At 33.2% G+C, this 20,481-nt stretch overlaps 1 protein-coding gene across 6 annotated transcripts in view; it reads right to left on the minus strand.

Moving 5' to 3' along the window:
* The window catches only part of LOC105081966 (sodium channel protein type 1 subunit alpha), a 75,905-nt gene that overhangs the window by 18,377 nt on the left and 37,047 nt on the right, over window positions 1-20,481 (minus strand). For all 6 annotated transcript variants that reach the window (XM_074363828.1, XM_074363827.1, XM_074363825.1 and 3 more), the window contains exons 17-20: window positions 9,708-9,828; window positions 7,869-8,023; window positions 5,870-6,043; window positions 2,454-2,576 (exon numbers count right to left, since the gene is read on the minus strand). In XM_074363828.1, the coding sequence (XP_074219929.1) occupies window positions 2,454-2,576; window positions 5,870-6,043; window positions 7,869-8,023; window positions 9,708-9,828 (573 nt within the window). The remainder of the gene's footprint in view (window positions 1-2,453; window positions 2,577-5,869; window positions 6,044-7,868; window positions 8,024-9,707; window positions 9,829-20,481) is intronic.

Raw genomic sequence — 20,481 nt, forward strand, 5'->3', positions numbered from 1 at the left:
TACAAATTTCATTTTACTCAAGTTATTCATGACATCAGTTCACTCAGTTCAATTTTACAGGTTGAAAAAATTTGGACTGGAAATTTGAAATACAATAAATGTTTAAAAGCTGTCAGCCATAAATGTGCATAAAACATGCAAAACATAAAGTGCAAAGTGATGATAATTTATTTACTTTCTAACTTCTTATCAAGCACTGTACAACATGCTTTCTCTGGTAATGTTGCATAAAAGCACATGCTTTGAAAAAGTGACAAAACAATACAAATAAAATGAGCCTGATTTATGCTTTAACATAGCTATTGTGATTTTATGCTGCTAGGGAAAAGAATAAAATGAGAGTTTCTGAATATATTCAAAGCTCACTTCCTGATTATAATCATCATGATTATTTCCATCCTCCCCATTACCCATGATTATGTTTTGTACAAAGTCAACAATTCCCAATACCAGAAACCAATAAAAATAGAATCAATAATCAGATTATTTTGTCTCTACAATGCCAAATATCTTGTTGAGATAATCAGCCACTTCAGTGTTGTGTAGATGCTGTCATTATGAGGCAAGGACCATATTCATAAATCTGAGATTTGAATGGGTTCATCTCTTGTCAGCATCTATAAGGAGTTTATGTTTTTAAAACTCCAAATTTCAGCAGGGGAGGGTATAGTTCAGTGGTAGAGTGCGTGGTTAGCATGCATGAGGCCATGGGTTCAATCCCCAGTACCTCAGCTAAATAAAAAATAATAAATAAATAAATAAACCTAATTACCCCCAAAACTCCAAGTTCCAAAAATTAGCCCCTTATTATAAAATAAAAAGAATTATTGATCGAAATTATATATAAGGTTATTTCTGTAAAAATTAAAGGTAGGCCCACAGGGCTAACACCACTATAGAAATGAGGTGTTAAATACGAATATATCTGGCTACTTGACTCACAGATTTAATAAACTTCCGAAGGGTCAAATTTGAAATAATTATAACAGGTTCAAATGCTTAGCATTGTTCAGATTTCAGAAAAGTTTTCAAATTTATTACTTTGATTCAGAAGACATGTTTTCAAGTAGAATGTAGAAAAAATAATGTTTTTCTTCAAAACTGAAACTACCAGTCTAAAACAAAAGTGACATTTTAATTGGAAAATAAAAGTAATTTTCACATATCCTGGATACAATGGCCAATAACATTTTAGTAAAAATGTGAGCATCTCTGTGAGAAATAAGACTGTGCTATATAGTGTTAAATTGCTTCTAGTGAGGAAACATTTTTTATATATGTTAGGGAAATTGAAGAAGTCATCAACTGAAGACTTCATTAAAAAGTCTTATGTTCTTAAAAAGTGACATTTATAATAAACTTTATTTTAGAAGAACTCATAAGGCTATGAACAACCTAGAACATGCAAATAAAAATTTACAATACAGCTTGGTTTCTTAAAACATAGCTAAACCTTAGGCAGCAAAAGAGCAATGCTTTTCCTGCTGAAATCATAGTTTAGCAGCTTTGTATTGGTAAAATTTGAAAATTTGAATTTAAAAAACCCTGATTTTTTTTATGTTATACATCTTATATATTAATGCTTCATATTTCTAAAAAGGCTTAGAAAATAACAAGTCAGCAATGGCAAAATTTTTAACTTGTTATGAATGATTTAATACTTCCTTAAAAGGAGTAATATAAAATTTTGTGTGACTCTGATAAATGACATTTAAGTTATGATTACTTCATGAATCATCTAAGTAACGAGTGAAGATGATATTTTCTGTTCATTATGTTATAAAGGTTTTACTTCATTTTCATGAAAAATTGTGTAGATGTATATAATCTTTAAGTTAGTATTATCATTTATATAAATTAAGAAGGTTAATGCAGCTACAAATTGAGGCTATAGTAACATAACTCTTTTTAAAAGTTTAAAATTCAGTTAATATTTAATGTCTACCCTTGAACATATTCAAATAATGCAAAATTTGGCATTGTACAGACAAAATTTCAGCAATAATTTAAGATTGTTTTCCCTTATGTTTATATTTAGGCCCAAGTATGATTCATATTAGTTTCAATAAAACTCATTAAGTACAGTTTAGATCACCACAAATGAGAAGCACATGATGGAGAATTCATTTAGTTGATTATCAGCGTTATCATTACACATAGTACTTCAATAGCGCATCTGCTTTTTTGTGTACAGGTTTGTAAGGAAACTCCCAAAATGGGTTAGGAAATAAAGTCCTTTTAATGAGCACAGCAGATAAATGATATTCTATCATTTCAAAGGAAGCCTAAGTTCTCTTGCATATCACCTAGAAGTAAATATGCAACAGATAAAAGGATAAGGTAGCAATTTTGCAAGGATTTGCCATTCATTTTGCATGCATGAGTTTTCCTTTTTTAAAATTTAATTTAATTTTGGCTATATGCACTACTTTAGGTTCTTTCATTTTCCTTACCCTCATCCCTTCAAATCGTGATAAGGCTCTCAGAGGTCTCAGAGCTCTTAGTGTCCTGAGAGATTTGATGGCACCAAGTTCTGAGTAACCCAAGGCATTTGCTGTTAAACTGACAAGTGAAACCTGCACACGCACAAAAATAAATAAATTAAATAAATACAGAGAATCAATGTCATCCAATTTGTAGTTACTGTATAATACAACAATTACAGTTTTTGTTTATAATTACTCAGAAGGTGAATGCTTACATATTTTCAGTAAACCTTTTCAAATTTTAAGGAAATATTTTTAGTTTGATGCAAAGAAAGTGGCTTTCATGATGTTAATTGAAAGCTGGCGGAATGAAAAACACTAAATGTCATGTGATTTATCAATTCCTCAATTAGTTAGAAAAACTAAATAAAAATTGATCTTAAAAAAGAAGAAATCCAAGTGTAAGAAAATGTCATTGATTATCTTTATTTTATTAAGTCGCTGCTGAATTTAGGGCTTTGTCAATGGCTAGTAATAAAATGTAAAAACTGCTACTATACCAAATAAAGCAAGAAATCTCTATCTTGTGTTAGAATTTTCAACTAATTATAATTGATACTCTCAGAAATGAATGTGCTAAGTCACATTCATTTTTAAGGTAATTTTTTGTTTGTCTTGCTAATACTTTGCACTTTCACTTGTCTAGAGCTTATTCCTATGTAAATAATGTAACTTAAAAGTAATTCCATCATGAAACTTACTCAAATTTTTTATACTAATTTAGAGCTTCTGTCATGGTACCTGGCCCAAAGTGGACAGTCAATAAATATTTATGAAATAAATAAATAAATAAACTAACTTCTTTGGCATGAAATATGCAATAACTAAGAAATAAAAATTTTAGATGTCTAATTCTCTAAATAAAGACCAAAACTTCATATCCAGAGTTAGAATTACTTTGGTTTGAGAATAGCTAGTATTGGACAGTTCCAAATACACTGGCTACTGTTTTTGCAAAATTTTCTATGCTTAAGTGTACTAAGTGGCTTGTATTTAGTACGCTTTTTACATTATTTGAGATTTGGTATCATTCCTTTTGTCTTGTTTTAGAGCAAAACACTGATCCTTATGAAATGATTAAAATAGAACCTTGAAAAATAAAAGTATTAGTATTACAAAACTACAAAATTCTCTATAGACTTATTCTCCTAAAATATTTCAGAAATGGCTATTAAAAACCAACTTGTAATAATAAATAAAATCATCATTCTTCTACTAAAAAGTTCAGATATGTAACGAGCATAACAGAAAAGCAAAGCTCAGGAATTGTCTAAAGGGCCAAAGTATATTTGGGTTTAAGGCCTAGTGTGAAAAATTATAATGAACTGAAATATAACATCTAATGCTTGAACCCTCGACATTAAAATTTTTTTTCTTTTTGTGATATGCTGAATTAATTATTCTTTTGAGGTTTCTTTCTTTTTTATTGAGATATAGTTGATTTACAATATTATATTAGTTTCAGGTGTACAACATAGTGGTTCAAGATTTGTATACATTATACTCCATTTAAGGTTATTATGAAACATTGGCTATATTCTCTGTGCTGTATAATATTGTAGCTTATTTATTTTAAACATATTAGTTGTACCTCTTAATCCACTACCCCATGTTGCTCCTCCCCTCTTCCCTCTCCCTCCTCGTAATCACTAGTTTGTTCTCTATATTTGTGAGTCTGTTTCTGTTTCATTATAGTCATTAGTTTGCTTTATTTTTTAGATTCCACATATAAGTGAAAGCATATAGAATTTGTCTTTTTCTGTCTGACTTATTTCACTAAGTATGCTACTCCCCCAAGCCCATCTGTGCTGTTGCATGTGGCAAAATTTCATTTTTAATGGCTGAATAGTATTCTATTGTATATATACTACATCTTCTTTATCCATTCACCTGTTGATGGACATTCAGGTTGCTCTGTATCTTGGTAATTGTAAATAATACTGTTATGAACATTAGGGTGCATGTACCTTTTGGAATTGATGTTTTCCTTTTCTTTGGATATGTACCCAGGAGTGGAACTGCTGGATCATATGGTAGTTCTATTTTTTTGTTTTTTGAGGAATCTCCATACTGTTTTCCCACAGTGGCTGCACCAATTTATATTCCCAGAAACAGTATATAAGGATTCCCTTTTCTCCACATCCTTGCCAACATTTGTTACTTGTGGTGTTTTTGATGATAGCTGTTCTGACAGTTGTGAGGTGACAGCTCACTGTGGTCTTGATTTGCATTTCTCTGATGATTAGCAATGCTGAACATGTTTTCATGTGCCTGTTGGCTAACTACAACTTCTTTGGAAAAATGTCTATTCAGGTCTTCTGCCCATTTTTAAAGATGTTTTCTTTAAACTGAGTTGTTTATATATTTTGGATATTAACCCCTTATCAGTCTTTTGATTTTTCTTCAGTTCACTCATTTCATAGTAACATTATTAAGCTTTTCAAATAGCTGTGGGTTTGCCCTTGTTCAGAATTAAGGAGATATAATGCATGCATGACTCTTAGATCTAGAAATAGTTTCCATAAGAAATCTGCATAACTCTGCTGGATTATCACCATTTTTGGGGAATAAAACTGCTATCTATGAAGTTTGTGATATTCTGGACAGACTTTGCTAGAGCTGAATTTATGCCAAACTGATAACATAAAACATGATGTTTACCTTTAACAAATCTCAAAAGCAGGTACTTGTTTTGCATAGATGAAGTATTAATCATTGGGTATACAAACTTGGTGAAGGACTGTTGGTACATTGTGGGCATGCCACAAATCTAGTCCACATTCTAGGGGAACCCTTGTCACTGCATGTAGTAGAGTTTTTCACTACACTCTGTACAACTTACTTCCTATAATGGAATTATAATCCATATAATCTACTCTTGAAACATATTCTTTAAAAACCTTGAGAAGATCAAAGAGAGTTTTTAAAATGAAAGCAGCTCCCACCATCATCACTGTTTATTGAGTGCCTTTAACCCTCTATGTACAAATACCATTATTTTACAGTCAGGAGTCAAGTAACTTACTCAGTGGCACACAACAAGTCAGTGGTGGGGCTGGGATTCAAACTCAAGTCTGTCTGAATCACAAATCATGTAAGCAACGTACCCTATTTCACCACTCTTCCTACAAACTTTTGATATGTTCTTTTTTCCCAGCTTTTTATCCCACAATCACAAATCCCATCCCCCTAGTGCTAAATCAGTACTAAGTTAGCTTATTTCTTACAAAAACTACACTATCATTCCATGAATTAGTTGAGTGTCTGTCAAGTAGCATATCCTGTCAACACAACATAGTGGCCAAAGATTCACTATTTCAGAATTAGTCTATAGATAAGACAAACTACCTTGGATGCAAGACAAAGATATGGACGATACTTACATCAACAATTAAGAAGTCCAGCCAACACCAGGCATTGGTGAAATATGTTTGATAGCCATATGCCACCCATTTTAGAAGCATTTCCAGAATGAAAATGTAAGTGAAAACCTTGTCAGCATATTCCAACATTGTCTTGATCGTCTTTCGTTGATCAATATAGATATCCTCAAATGCCTATAAAGAAAAGTTATCCGTTTTAGCTCTCTGAAACTATTATAATATTACAACTATTATAAGCTATTTTTTCTGATCACATGTATCTATCTATTCATGTATATATATATATATATATATATGACATTTCATTGGAATAGGAGGGCAGAGGAACAGTAACTACTGCTGGTTTTTTTTTTCCCTCTCAAAGATCTTTTAGTGAATCAGGAAAAAAACTTATATTCTCTGTTGATAGTATAGAAGGAAGGGGTAAAAGCATAACTTCAATGAATTAATTTGACTTGTTCAGGAAATAGTTCTTGATGTCACATTCTGCTGCTGCTACCCCAATTTGAAGTTATTTATTCCTTTTGTTTCATTTCTTTGGCTTCCTCTTGTTGGCTTTTTTTTTTTAACCATAGAAAGGAGGTTGACAAAATAAAACCTGAAGGTTTATATTTTTCATAAAGCAGAAATTGTAATTGATCATCACATTGCCTAACTTTACTACATAGTTGCGTTCATTTGTCCCTTTTTTGTTCCTTTCATTTTGTTGATAGTTTATATTTCTCAGCAGAGGCGTGACAAGGATGGTAAGATGAAATTACTTCTCATTTAGATCATAGTATGTATTCTACTTCTAATATGAACTTGATTTTTTATATCTAAGTATATAATATTCATTTAAATGATGAAAAACTATTTCTTGTCTAAAATGGCATGTAGAGAAAATTTATTTCATCAGAGAAATATGCAGAAAAATATATATGTTTGAAATATAAACTTAAAGAAACCTACTGGGTTCATTCCCCAGTACCTCCATTAAAATAAACAAACAAACCAACCTGATTACGTCCTCCCCAATTAAAAAAAGAAAAAGAAACCTAAGTAATTGTGTTTCAATCAGTAATTGTGTCTCTACCATCTTTTCATCCCGATCTGTCTGTTTACATCTACCTTACGGTTTAAGTAGTCTATTTGTTTCAGTGTTTTCCTACAATGCTATCTATATGCTATACTTTATATTTTTGTAAATGATTTTCACATAAATATAAATTGATTCTGATAAAATGAACACTCTTATATAAAGAGAAGCCAATCCTTAAATGATCACTTAGGCACGCTGCCCAATATTTATTGTTACCAATATTCACTGTTTTCTGAAGAGCATAGGAATAGTGTACACAATTCAAAAGGGTCAGAGAAGTGGTCCCTAAGGACTTATTGACTGTCCAGAAAGAGATAATACTAATCTCTTTCCTAGACAAAATTCATGAGAACTTAAAAGCTGTACATTCCCAACCACAGGGCTTCCATTAACTGCACAGCGTTGCCATGCTTACTTTCTTGTTAAAATACGAGTAATTAAATATTCATATTCTTCGGCTGTAATGAATAAGCTAGAGGGACAAATTTTCTAGGTTACTTAATAATAAACAAAAATTAATAAATAGCTTATTACAAATGTGTTTATACATGTTAAAAGTAAATCCAGAACTGCATAGTTATACACTAAGTCTGTATTCTGTAAGGTATGAAGTAGGGTAATTAAAAATGCATTGAAGGTGGGTAGAATGGTGGGTGGGTATATGGGTGGATGGATGGATGCATGGATGGATACAGCGATGTATTCATGTTTAAGGAAGAAGTCATAATTAGAGAGAACAGTTTGGTGGCTATCAAACAGAGGTGATAGCTGATGCCATGGAAATGGATGTAGAATGAGGGTTCAGGAAAAGTGATGCACTGGATAGTAAAGGGATGCAGCAGAAAGGATTAGTAAGTCATCAGCATTAGGTGATTATAAAACCTAGTTTTATAGCACTTTTGCTTAATATTCACTCACCAGAGCACCACTACTAAGGAGAATCATGAAAACAATGAAGGTCTCAAACCAGTTATGCTCAACTATTCGGAAACACGTTCTTCTCAGGTTCCACCATTGTTTTCCTCTCCCTTCTTCCACACTGATTTGACAACACTTGAATCTTTGTACACAACCTGCAAGTATAATGTTCAAACAGGAGCAGGTAAAAAACTTCTGCTGCTTCAATAATACCCTTTGGCGAGTCCGGGATTCACCTTCCTATTACTGTTGCCATCTGTCTTGCTAGGGTAACTCTCTAAGCCCGGGATAGTAAGAGCACATCCATTTGCTGTGTAAAGTTGTGACCATTATTCGGCCTCTGTAAACAGTTCCCTGGCTAACACCTGATTTTTTTCTGCATTAGCTGTTACCGTCCAAGAAAGAACATTGCAAAGTACAAATAAATGTAAAGTAGCCTTGCTTTGTACTGTGCCAACCTGCCACACTCTGCTGAAGTCACTCTAGAAAAGGACTTCAAAATGAAAATTAATAATAAACAGAAAACTTGCCTTTTCAAGAGGAAGCAGAGTAACAGCATAGCCCTTTCTCAACAATGCTGAGTTAACTACTGTTTAGGTTCTCTTGTGGTGCTCCTAGAAGAGCTTATGTGATTTTCAAGATGAATTTAGTCCACTAGAATGTGCTTTTGCATGGCCCTGCTTTGATTTGACATTGCCTTCCTTATGCTGCTTTCACTCACTTTAACATAAGAATTAAATCAACAGATATCTGTGTGTACCTTTATAATCACCACAGACAATACAAAAAAAAAAAAAGAAAAAAAGAGAGAGAAAAAAGGTAAAAAGGTACAGAGCATGGACTTGCCCCCGAGAACCTTACATTCTGGTTTTTAAGAAAAGACAGAAATACAGGAACCCTGCCTCCAGGCAAAATAAATAAATAAATAAATAAATAAATAAAAAAGTCAAGTATGCTGTAAGAACAGGGAGAAAGGAGAGGGAAGGGAAGGAAGGAAGGAAAGGAGGAAGGGGGGAAGAAAGCCAGTAAGGATGCATGGATACATAAACAGTTCAACAGAGCAAGAGAAAAGCTCTCCTAAGATGATACATGATCAGTCATCAGGTACATTAAGTGAATACATTTATGTATAGCTGTTCAGAAGAATAAGTTCTTTTCCACCATTGTCGGAGGAAGGTAGTTTTGAGCAGTTTGAGTGACGTGTACAATTTATACAGGAAAAGAGGGACAACAAGATATCAGACCCGTGAGGAAGAAATCACAAAATTTCAAAGAATACGCAAATATATTCATATCTGCAAAAACTCAAATTTCCAAGAAAATAATGGGAAATACTAATTACGGAGAAAACAGAGCTTTTAGACTCATTAAACAGGCTCAACTAGATACTGTTCAGGGATCATGTATCAGGCAGTGTTTATTTTCTACCCAATGAACATTGGAAAATGATGATTTCATTAAAAAATACATTTGAGCATTTGTAACTCATTGGATTTTAATAGGGAGAAAATTATTTTTCAAGTAAATTTTGTGTATAAGAATTCTAACTAGTGTTTAAGATGCCAACTTGTAAAATCACCATTTTATTTGAAAAAATTATAAATTAGTCATTAATTTTAATTACATTAAAGCATCTCTTTTCCATGCCCTATCGTCCTTTATGCATAATGGACAGATATAACCAAAATATAACAGGTAATTCTAAATCTGTTAGCATATTAAAGGTAATTGAAATAGACTGACTACAAATTTCTATTCTGAGTGGTCCATTTTGGATCGACAGCCAAAAAATACTGCACTCTATAAATGGAAGGTTAACATGAAGGGCATTTTCTTTACCTTCAGTGAAACAGGCTTCAGGTTCAAGGGTTTCCTCAGGTTCCATTACAGGCTGTTCCTCTGCAGGCGCTCCAATGTCCACAGTGCTGCCTTCAGAGGAGCTACTGCTTTCATTAAGTTTCTGAGCATGAGACGGACATAAAAGGTAAATCGCTTTAATTTTGGTAAATAATAAATAGCCTAGCAAGAAAGGATTAGTACTATGAACTGATTTTGGATTCTCCTTGAAATTAAGAGATTTGAAGTTTAGAGTAAAAGAACGATTGAATAAGAGGCGGAAACAAGGAAATCATCTACATTAACTCCCTTATCATAATTTTCAATGTAAACATGAAATCAGATTGCTATGCTGCAAAGTTATAAATGGCCATCAGAAATAGGTGCTAGGGAAATCACTGTACTCGGTATTAGAGAAGCTGCAGAGGGAGGGGCCGGGGAGGAGAAGTTAGTACAATTGTTATCATTTTACAGATAAGGAAATTAAGGCTCAGACAGGTTAAGGCACTTGTCTAACGTCATATAACCAGTAAGTGAGAAAGCCAAGATTTGAGAGAATTGAATTCCCCTTGTCTTCTGTGTAACCACACTGTTTCTGGGAATAAAAAGAAACAGTGTATTCACATGCTTATAATTCTTCCATCACTTTTAAAGAGATAATCATCCCCAGAAAAAATATCAAGATGAGTCTAAAAGATGAAGAGAATCGACAATTCAACCTTAAAGTGAGAAACAAAAACAGAGACACCTGTTCAAAACATAAACTAATATGGAATTTAATCCAAGTGTTCAGTATCTTCCTGGAAATTATTTCATCGGCTGCAACAAACTAACTTTTGGGTAGCTGTAGACATGAGTTCTATTCAATTTTTGTTTACAATAATTCTGACAAAATAATTAGAAACTTGTTATAAAGCAAATGTCATAAGAATAACTTAAGCACAAGCAATAACAACTCACAGGGAAATTTTTCTAAAGTACTACTTAAAAAGTCCTTAACATTTTTGGACAAATCCAGCTTTTGCTTATCGCAGTCCTATGTTCCTAAGTATATTTTCTTTTTAAGGCAAACAGCTGGGAATCAATCTATATTTTAGAAAAATTTTAAATGACATAAATGATGATTAAACATCCAGTATTAGTACTCAAATGGAAGATCTGCTCTTGGAAAGTTCCCAGGTATAGACAAGTGTCCTCTAGATGTTTACAAATTCATTTCCAAACACAACTTAAGCAATATAATTATATCCCACAGTCTGTCTGAACTCTTGTAGGGAAGCAGAAGTGTCCCTAATGTTACTTAAATTCAACATGCTCTCAATTAAAGTCACAACTTTTCTTTCTATCCTAAACCAACTTTTGAAACCAAGTTCCTGATTCTGATTGTTTGTAATATCATTCTTCAGCACCTAGACTCAAAATCTCCTTGTTTACTCTTATTTCAAATATTGACAGTAAAGTCAGATATAATTCTACCTTTGAAATAATTCTTCTCTCAGTCTTATCTTCCAAATTCCTATGAACTTTTCTGCTCACTCTTGTCACCTCCTTTTTGGACAGCTGTAAATAATAAGTTCACCCTTATTCTAGCCTCACCCAATTCTAGATCTTAGTGGACCACAAAGCCTGACTTTTGTTAGATGCCCAAAAAATATTTGGTGAATAAATGAATTCCTCTATTTCGGATATTACTACCAAATGAAGCTTTTGTCTCCAACTTAGCTTTCCAACCAAATTCCCCAAATCCATCTTTCACAGAAGCCGTGCTTTAGTCAAGGTGAATTTCTTAATGCTCTCTGGTTTTTGCCTGTAGTGGTTTTTATCCATCACTGTGGAAGAAGAATTAATCTCTCATCTAAACCTCCTTCACCACTTTTTCTGCACAACTCTTTGGGTACATATTGCTTTTTATCTAACCTACCTCCATTCTAATTGACTTACCAAATTAACAATGCTTGGCATTTTCTCAGTAAAACACAATGACTGATGCTGGTGGCATGCTGAAATTGCTCAGGTGGTTGGTTACACTCTAGTACACCTGTGCGTTCCTGCTCCCACCAGGAGACTTGTAAGCTTATCAAGAATAAGCTATGTTTTTCCAAATCAATTGTATTATTTTAGATTAATGTAATTATGCAATTTATTCTTGCATAATTTGATAAAATGAGTTTAAAAAGAAAATTAGTTGCTCAATCCATAAAAACTAAGTTGAAGCATGACATAAACTTAATAAAGGCAAACCACTCACACATCATACAAACACAAAAAACTTTTTGTAGAATTAGGTGTGAACAATTATTTTTAAAAAGGCAGATTTGGGATGTAAATTTCTGGAAGGATGCCAAATTCGTGTTGCTTTATAAGGTTCTTTAAAATCTTTGTCCTCTTTGAAAAAACCTAGACTGGAATCATAAAGGATGAATTACAGGTGTGACTCATGCTAAAGCGAGGCAGGAGAACTAAAGAGACATTTTAATTTAAGTATGTATCATTTTTCAACATGAAGCAGTATAATGTCTGGGATCCAGAAAGAGTCTGTATACTTTCCAGGAATAGGATGTGATTACAATTTAAGGTTTTTAAATTTAGTATTCATATCTAGTTTAAATAACTTACTAAACCAACATTTTGTAAAGGAAGCTTAGTAAGCCACATCCTGGCTGACCCCTTTGATAGACCCCAATTCTCATACTAGTTAGGGGAACTTGCCCAACGTTAAGTCGTACTGACATCAGATAAAGCGACAGGTGAAAGTCAGAAAGACCAAACCACAGGCAAGTCGGCTCAGGCTAGTTAATCAACCCTAGACAAAGCTAATCAGAAAGAAACTTGAATGCTAAGTTCACACATAATATAAATAAGTGAGCATTAGTGTGGAAAAGAAAAGAGAAACAAACACAATAAAACAGGTACAGAAGTGACTGGTCTGAAGTGTGCCTAGACAGTACATGTGAGGCAACAAGGGTTTTGATTGACAAGCTAAATGAAGAGCATTAATAAGTAAATTTAAAATTAATTAAATACTAAATGTATTAAATCAAAATAGATTAAAATACATGAAAATATTAATAAATTGAACCCTAGCTTATTGAGTGATTGGGGTCATCTTAGGATTCTGATGACCACACTAAAGTTTGTGTGTTTTATTAATTTTTTTCCTAAGGACCACTTGTTATGCTAATATCACCTGCTACATCGATTCATTACTTTTTCCTTATGCTCCCTTTGTTTTGTTGTCCTTTTTCTGATTTCTCAAACTAAGTTAGTTGTCATGTTCTTTCATCTTTTCTTGATCATCCCTGTTAAAATTAAGACATTCAATGACTGCTTGGTTCAATTTCATAGATTCTGAAAGAAAAAGTTCTTATTTTCTAAACAGCTACTTACATATTTTATTTTTTGCTTAACCCAGTATTTTTTTGGAAGAAAAATTTTAAATTTTCAAGTAGTTATAATTTTTGCTATTATTTCATGATTAATTTATTTTTTAGCTGCATTGTGATTAGATAATAACCCTATATGATGTCTTCTATCTTGAATTTATTGGGACAATAACCTATACAATGTCTGCTTGTTTTGAATGTATTGAGGTTTACTGTGAGATCCAGCAATTTATGTAAGTATACCAAAAAGCAGTTGAAAATAAGAATTTTCTGTACATACAATTTTTTGAGATAACATACATTCATATTTACTTTTATTATTTATATTATTTAAATTATCAATGTCTTTATTCACTTTTTCTTTCTTTCATCACAGACTAAAAAAACATGGTATTTAAATTCTCACAACCAGTATACGCCTATCAATATATTCTTATATTTCTCATTGTTGAAATCAAAGATGATGTGGCTGTGAGTTCTTTATCTGGTTGGAGTAATAACACTATTACTCAAAAAAGGAAGGAAAAGATTTTTTGATGTGTGGAAAGAATCCATCTCTACATTAGCACATGAGATATGAATTCAGATAAAATACTAAAGAAATTGGATAACAGCAAAACTAAAACATTCTCAAAAAAGTACTCGTATTGATTTGAAAACCAATAAGGCAATTAATTTCTTCTCTTTTGTTCTTACATTGAAATTTAATTTTATTTTGAGATACACCATTCAAATAATAAAGCAATTTGTTCTCAGAGTCTTTGTGATTAATAGATTACTTAAAATATCCATTTTAATTTTTAGTAAGTCATTAACCAACTCTTAATTTACTAATATCCAAATAAGCCAGTTCATTTTAAAATATGTATATTTTTACACATGATTCTCAGTGGCTCGATTCTATACTGACTTATACTGTCCACGTATTTTTGGCAGGCTGACTTCATAAGCGAGCCGAGAGAATGCAGGAACCACATTGTATTTGAAAGCAGCCACTTTGCCTTGTACACCAGGGCATTCAATAACCACTTAATACCTACAGCCCTGATGGTAAGAGCATTCTTCCTCTTCAACGGATTTATGCAACTTTTTTCTTGCTTTTTAAAAAGTTCTCTATTGTAGCAAATATTTCCACCTTGAGGGTGAAGCAAAACAAAGCAAAGCACATAATATGGTCCACAATATTTCTTTGAGTAGGTGATTAAATGTTTTTTGTTGTTGTTCTTGGACTTAATCTTAGGATGTTTATGCTTTTATTTTAGTCTTAGTTTGTTACAGGGAGCTTATTTATAGGGTTTAATAGAAGTTCAAGCTATAATAAGTGATAAAAATACATTAAAAATAAGTCTGGAATGTAAGGGTCAAAATGATACAGAATATGTGTGTGTATATTTAAAATACTTAATTTAAAAGCTAGGCATATACTATTTTAAAGGTGGGAATTTTACTGTTGTTATATATATAAACGTATATATATATATATAAGATATTTGTCTTAAATCATACATAGATGATGCTCAACAACCTCAAAAATATTACTATTAATATTTAATTGTGTACATTGTGCATTAGTAAATATTTCTCATGTACACTAAGCATATTAAAAATTAAAATGACTTCTATTAAAAACTCACAGCAGAGCAACAATATAATATCAAAATAACAGACACTACTGAGGCTTAGCATTTCCAAGAGCAACTAGAAAAGTCCAATATTAACTCATTAATTCTCATGTCACCCATAAAACTCAGGTGATTTCTTCATCATGCTTTAAGTTGGAAGGACAATCTTCAGTGGATTATTCATATTTAATAAATATTAAGTTTTTCTTATTAATTGTGGAATCTACTGATAGTCCAACAATTCCTAAGGTAGGGGTGAAGGCAAAAGAATACGGCTCTAGTATACTCTGAATTCTGCTTTAAAGTATGTCAAACATGAATTTTTGTATACATGATTAGCTATAAAGGAACAAAGGAAACAAATCTCATCACATATCAAGCCAAGAGAAAATTATTGTGATGCAAATAAATGAGAAACAAACAAAAAATTGTCAAATTGCACTTATAATTCCCAAGCCAGAAACCAAAATTGACCAAATAAACAATTACCATTGTTAAATTTATTTTGCCCAATTGAGCACTGTCTCTCTAATATTTTGGTATTAAATTTTAGTGTTAAATGATGACATATTTAACAAATAATCTTACAGTGTCTACTGCTTAGGGGACTATAACTATAGTGAAAGAGTGAAGAGTTCTATTTTGAGTCAGACAAGCTTGGGTTTAAATCACAATTACTGGTTTTATGAACTTTGGGCAATTATCTTGACCTCCATAAGCTATAGCTTCTAATTTGTAAAATGACCCCTGCTTTGCAAAGTTGTTATAAGGATTGAACAAGATAACACATGGAATATGTTTGGCACTTGCTTACTGGATAGGTGGTAACAATTTTAATAACAGTTTAATAACAGTTATAGTCTGTAATATGTGTAATTGCTAATGTTTGATCTTTTCACTCAAAGTATTAGTATAGGCTAAATATCAAAGTTAGGACCTGAAAAGTGAGTGAATATAATAGACTTTGTACCTGCCCTCAGGGGTTCAACATAAGAGAGGATAAGCAACAACTGGCACACACTATGATGGGGTTAGTGTTGGTAATTCTGAGAGTACCACCTAACTCAGTGTAAGAGTAGGGTAGGAAAAAGTGACATGAGGGTCCAAAAGGATAATCTGGCTGGGGGTGAGTCAGGTGAAACAGTATAGGGTAAAAAAGTATTAGAGACAGAGAGAAGGTGCAGCCACTGTGGAAAACAGTATGGAGATTCCTCAAAAGACTAGGAATAGATTTACCATATGACCCAGGAATCCCGCTCCTGGGCATATATCCCAAAGGAACCCTACTTCAAAATGACACCTGCACCCCAATGTTCTTAACAGCACTATTTACAATAGCCAAGACAAGGAAACAGCCTAAATGTCCATCAACAGATGACTGGATAAAGAAGATGTGGTATATTTATACAATGGAATACTATTCAGCCATAAAAACCGACAACGTAACGCCATTTGCAGCAACATGGATGTTACTGGAGAACCTCATTCTAAGTGAAGTAAGCCAGAAAGAGAAAGAAAAATACCATGTGAGATTGTTCATATACGGAATCTAAAAAAAAAAAAGCATAAATACAAAACAGAAACAGACTCATAGACATAGAATACAAACTTGTGGTTGCCAGGGGGGCAGGGGGTGGGAAGGGACTGGGATTTTAAAATGTAGAATAGATAAACAAGATTGTACTGTGTAGCATAGGGAAATATATACAGGATCTTGTGGTGGCTCACAGCAAAAGAGAATGTGACAATGAATGTACGTATGTTCACGTATAACTGAAAAATTGTGCTCTACACTGGCATTTGACACAACATTGTAAAATGACCATAACTCAATTTAAAAATGTTAAAAAAAAAAAAAAAGATCAGAACCTAGTAAAGCATAGGGGGTTTCAGGAAACCAAAGATCAGTGTAGTTGGCTGGAGAGAGGTGGGAAGTACTCTTACATGAGGCTGGAAAGCTCAGGAACGGTCACTTTTTGCAGGGACTTGTAAGCCATATTAAGAAGTATAGACTGGGAGCAATGGGCATCTCCTGAAAGGTTAGAAAGTGGAGAGAGCTATGACCAGATTTGCATTTTATAAAGACCACTTATCATTATGGGGGAACTAAATTAAGGAGAAGAATATTATTGGAGGGGGCCTGTTTGGAGGCTGCAACAGTAAAACTGAGAGATGACAGAGGTCTGACAACGGGTGGAGGTAGTGGGGATGCAGAGAAGTAGACAAAGATCGAAAGAGTTGGTGATATCCAGTAATCAATTAGGTGTAATAAGGGAGAGGGAGTTTGGGTATCCACTGGCCGGATGGTAGTACTCTTCATGGAGAGTAGCTGCCATTGCATGGGGATCACGGCCCTGAGGGATACATAGCTCAGGACAAGGAAACAGGCAAAAGCTCGAAGGACACTCCCAGTCAGTGCCCAGATGGGACTCCACAAAGTGTTCCCTAAGCATCTGTCTGGTAATGATACAAAAATTCTGAGTGTTTTCTCTTCCATCTTCTTTCCTCCCTGCCCTCTCCCCAGAGAGAGAAGCTGCATCCAAGAGCAAACTGCTTACTTAATTTGTCTTGGGAATAGTCTTGCTTAGCTTATTCTGTCAGAGAATATAACTGACAAAAACGTAGGTATTTATGAAAGGCCTGATTAACTTACATGATGCCAATCAACATTGATCAAGCACCTTATTGATATCAGGTATGTTGGGAACACTATGAGTAATAATAATAATTTATTAAATACTTAAAATTTGCCACACATTGTTTTAAGTACTTTACATTTATTATCTCATTTAATAATACTCCCCCTCAAAGTATGAAGTAGATGATTTTATCCCCATTTTTGAGATGAGGAAATTGACAACTGGATGGCCAGGTAAGGTCACACAGTATGTGGCTGAAATTGAGTTAAATAACCCAGTATTTGGCTTCAGAGAATAATCTATTAACCAAAATCATTATCATTGTGGCCTCACATGTCTAAAAACAAATGCTTCAAAAAAGTGTAATAAATGATGAGCACTGATAATTTCCCAAGGCATTAATATAATTTCAATAGTGCCTTGTTGTACATAAGACTTATTATTGAAATTCAGGAATGGAAGCATTAACATATTCAAATGGATTAGGTCTAATAGAGGTCATGAAAGGTAACATTTTGAGTCAATAAGGTATGTCCTAGCACGGAAATTCATATTTAAAGGTTGAAAGTCATCCTTCTAAAATGCAATTGATGTATGTGTGTATGTATATATATATACAAATATATACGTGTATATTTGCATATATATGTATATATTTATGAAAAAGAGTCATCTTTCTAAAAAAATGCATATATATTTATATATAAGTAGAATCATGGCTCATTTGTATCTTCTATTATCTAATACACTCCTTAGCATACGGTAACTGTGGAATACTTGGAGGTAGGTAGGCAAAAGAATAAAGGCTAAAACTGAAAGAACCAAGATGGCAAGGTTACTTTAATATATTTTAGGCTGCATTCCTAATATCGAATAAAGAATCATCCTCTTTGGGGGTATCTGTTTTCAATTTAATTCCACTAAAGGCAGAGTATCTCATGAATTGTGCCTTGCTTTGATGAAGAAAGTACAATATAAGACTAGGGAAGCAATGGAGAGAAACAATTTTGTATGGCTTTATTTCTGACCCAGAAGGAAGACATGGTGAAGAAAAGTACCAAGAAACGTGGGACAATATGGTAACCTATAAAAGAGTATTTGCAGAAAGCCAGGTTTAAAAATGAATAAAAGAAATTGAAATGTAATGGGGATGAATAGAAGGTTTTAATGTTTAATATAAAAATATCAATTGGATGAGAAACAACTGCATTTCAACAGAAATTCCTAGGGAAAAGATAAGGGATTGTTACTTTCTTAGAAGCCCAATAAAAATTGACAGGTGAAACGTCTACCAGAGATAAAAAATAGCAAGAGAAAAATGGAGTCTGGATCATGGGAAATGAAAGTATATTTTCAAGTATGCTCTCATCAGAGCAAGTGTGATGAATACCATGAGATTTATCCAGTTCTATTAAACTGGTTCTTTGAACTGGTGCTATTAAAAAGAGTTAAATAAGGTGGAAAATTTTGATCAGAGTTTCTACTTTTTACCAAATATGTACAAATACACACGTCACAACATAAAATGAGAGAAAAGCACACATATAAGTAGTTATTATAAAATATTATGATACTTTGTAAGATGCCTGAACCTAGAGCATGAATTGTTTATTATCCAAACCCTGTGCCTGGCAACCTGGAAGAAGCCATCCTTTCTGCCTAAGGTCAGGAAGGCTCCATGATCACTGCCTTCAAAGAGCTAAAGTGGTGTTTCTCACACTTGAGAACGCCTGAACTTCAGGCACTGCTCCTGTGGACCTAGTGGCTGCACGCTAATTAAAAAAGCAATGCCTTAGGAGCAAAAAACAGGCCACGAAAGCTTCATTCACCAGTACTCCCTCAACCCACAATGTGCTCTGATATCCTCTATTCTACTTAATTAAAAAATTAAATTACAGGTACAATAAATTGGTTTATCAACTCCTACTGGCTCATGACTCATAATTTGAGAATTACTGCATTAAATTATCTCTAAAGTTTCTACTAACCCAACATTTGAATTTTCAATTAATGCAGTGTTCCGAGATACAAAATGACAGAGAGTATGAAGAAACAGAACTGCCTCCAGTGTTTCAGTGGGTGGTCACTTGTTTATAAAGAAGTCAGAGTTCCTGTCAGCCCAGACCAATACAAACAAAAACGGTGTGAGTATACATCAGGTACAATTTTTACAGAAAAACATTTACTATGAATGATCTTCATAATAAAATAGTTTTCTTTTAAATACATAGTATTTACATAGATAGTATGTAGTAGCTATCAGTCTTCACTGAATATTAACTAAAGGCCTGAAGAGTCAAGACAAAGAAAATCAGATAGGGAAGAATATAGGCAGAAAGAATACAAACCGAGGTTTATATGAAGAGACAAAAGACCTAGAATAGCTAACACAATATTGAAGGAAAAGAACAAAGTCAGGATTGCCACCACCTCAGTAAACAAGACAGTGAGGTACTGGTGAAAGAATAGACAAATAGATAATAGAACAGAAAGCACAGAAATAGACCCACATGAATACAGTCAACTTATCTTTGATAAAGGAGCGAAGGCAGTATTATGAAGTAAAGACAGTCTTTTCCAACAAATGATCCTGGAACAAGTGAACAATTATATGTAATAAATGAATCTAAAAAAAGACCTTACACCATTCACAAAAATTAACCTAAAATGGATCATAGACCTAAATGTAAAATGCAAAAGTATAAAACTCCTAGAATATAACAGAAGAAAATGTAGATGATCTTGGGCAAGGTGATGACTTTTTAGATACAATACCAAAAGCCCAATCCATGAAAGAGAGAAATGATCAACTGGACTTCATTAAAATTGAAAATTCCTGCTCTGTGAAAAACATTGTAAAGAGAGTCAGAGATGGAGAAGGCTGGGAGACTAGGAGAAAATATTTGCAAAAGCAAAGCTGGTAAAGGACTATTACACAAAATATACAAAGAATTCCTAAGACTCAACAGTAAGAAAACAAACATCTTGATCAAAAAAACAGAGTAAAGCCCTTAACAGACACTTCACCAAAGACATACAAGTGACAAAGAAGCATCTGAAAAGATGCTCCACATCATATGGCATCAGGAAAATGCAAATTAAAAAACAGTATGATGCCACTGCACACCTATTA

This window comes from Camelus bactrianus, chromosome 5 (assembly GCF_048773025.1).
Source record: "Camelus bactrianus isolate YW-2024 breed Bactrian camel chromosome 5, ASM4877302v1, whole genome shotgun sequence".
NCBI lineage: Eukaryota > Metazoa > Chordata > Mammalia > Artiodactyla > Camelidae > Camelus > Camelus bactrianus.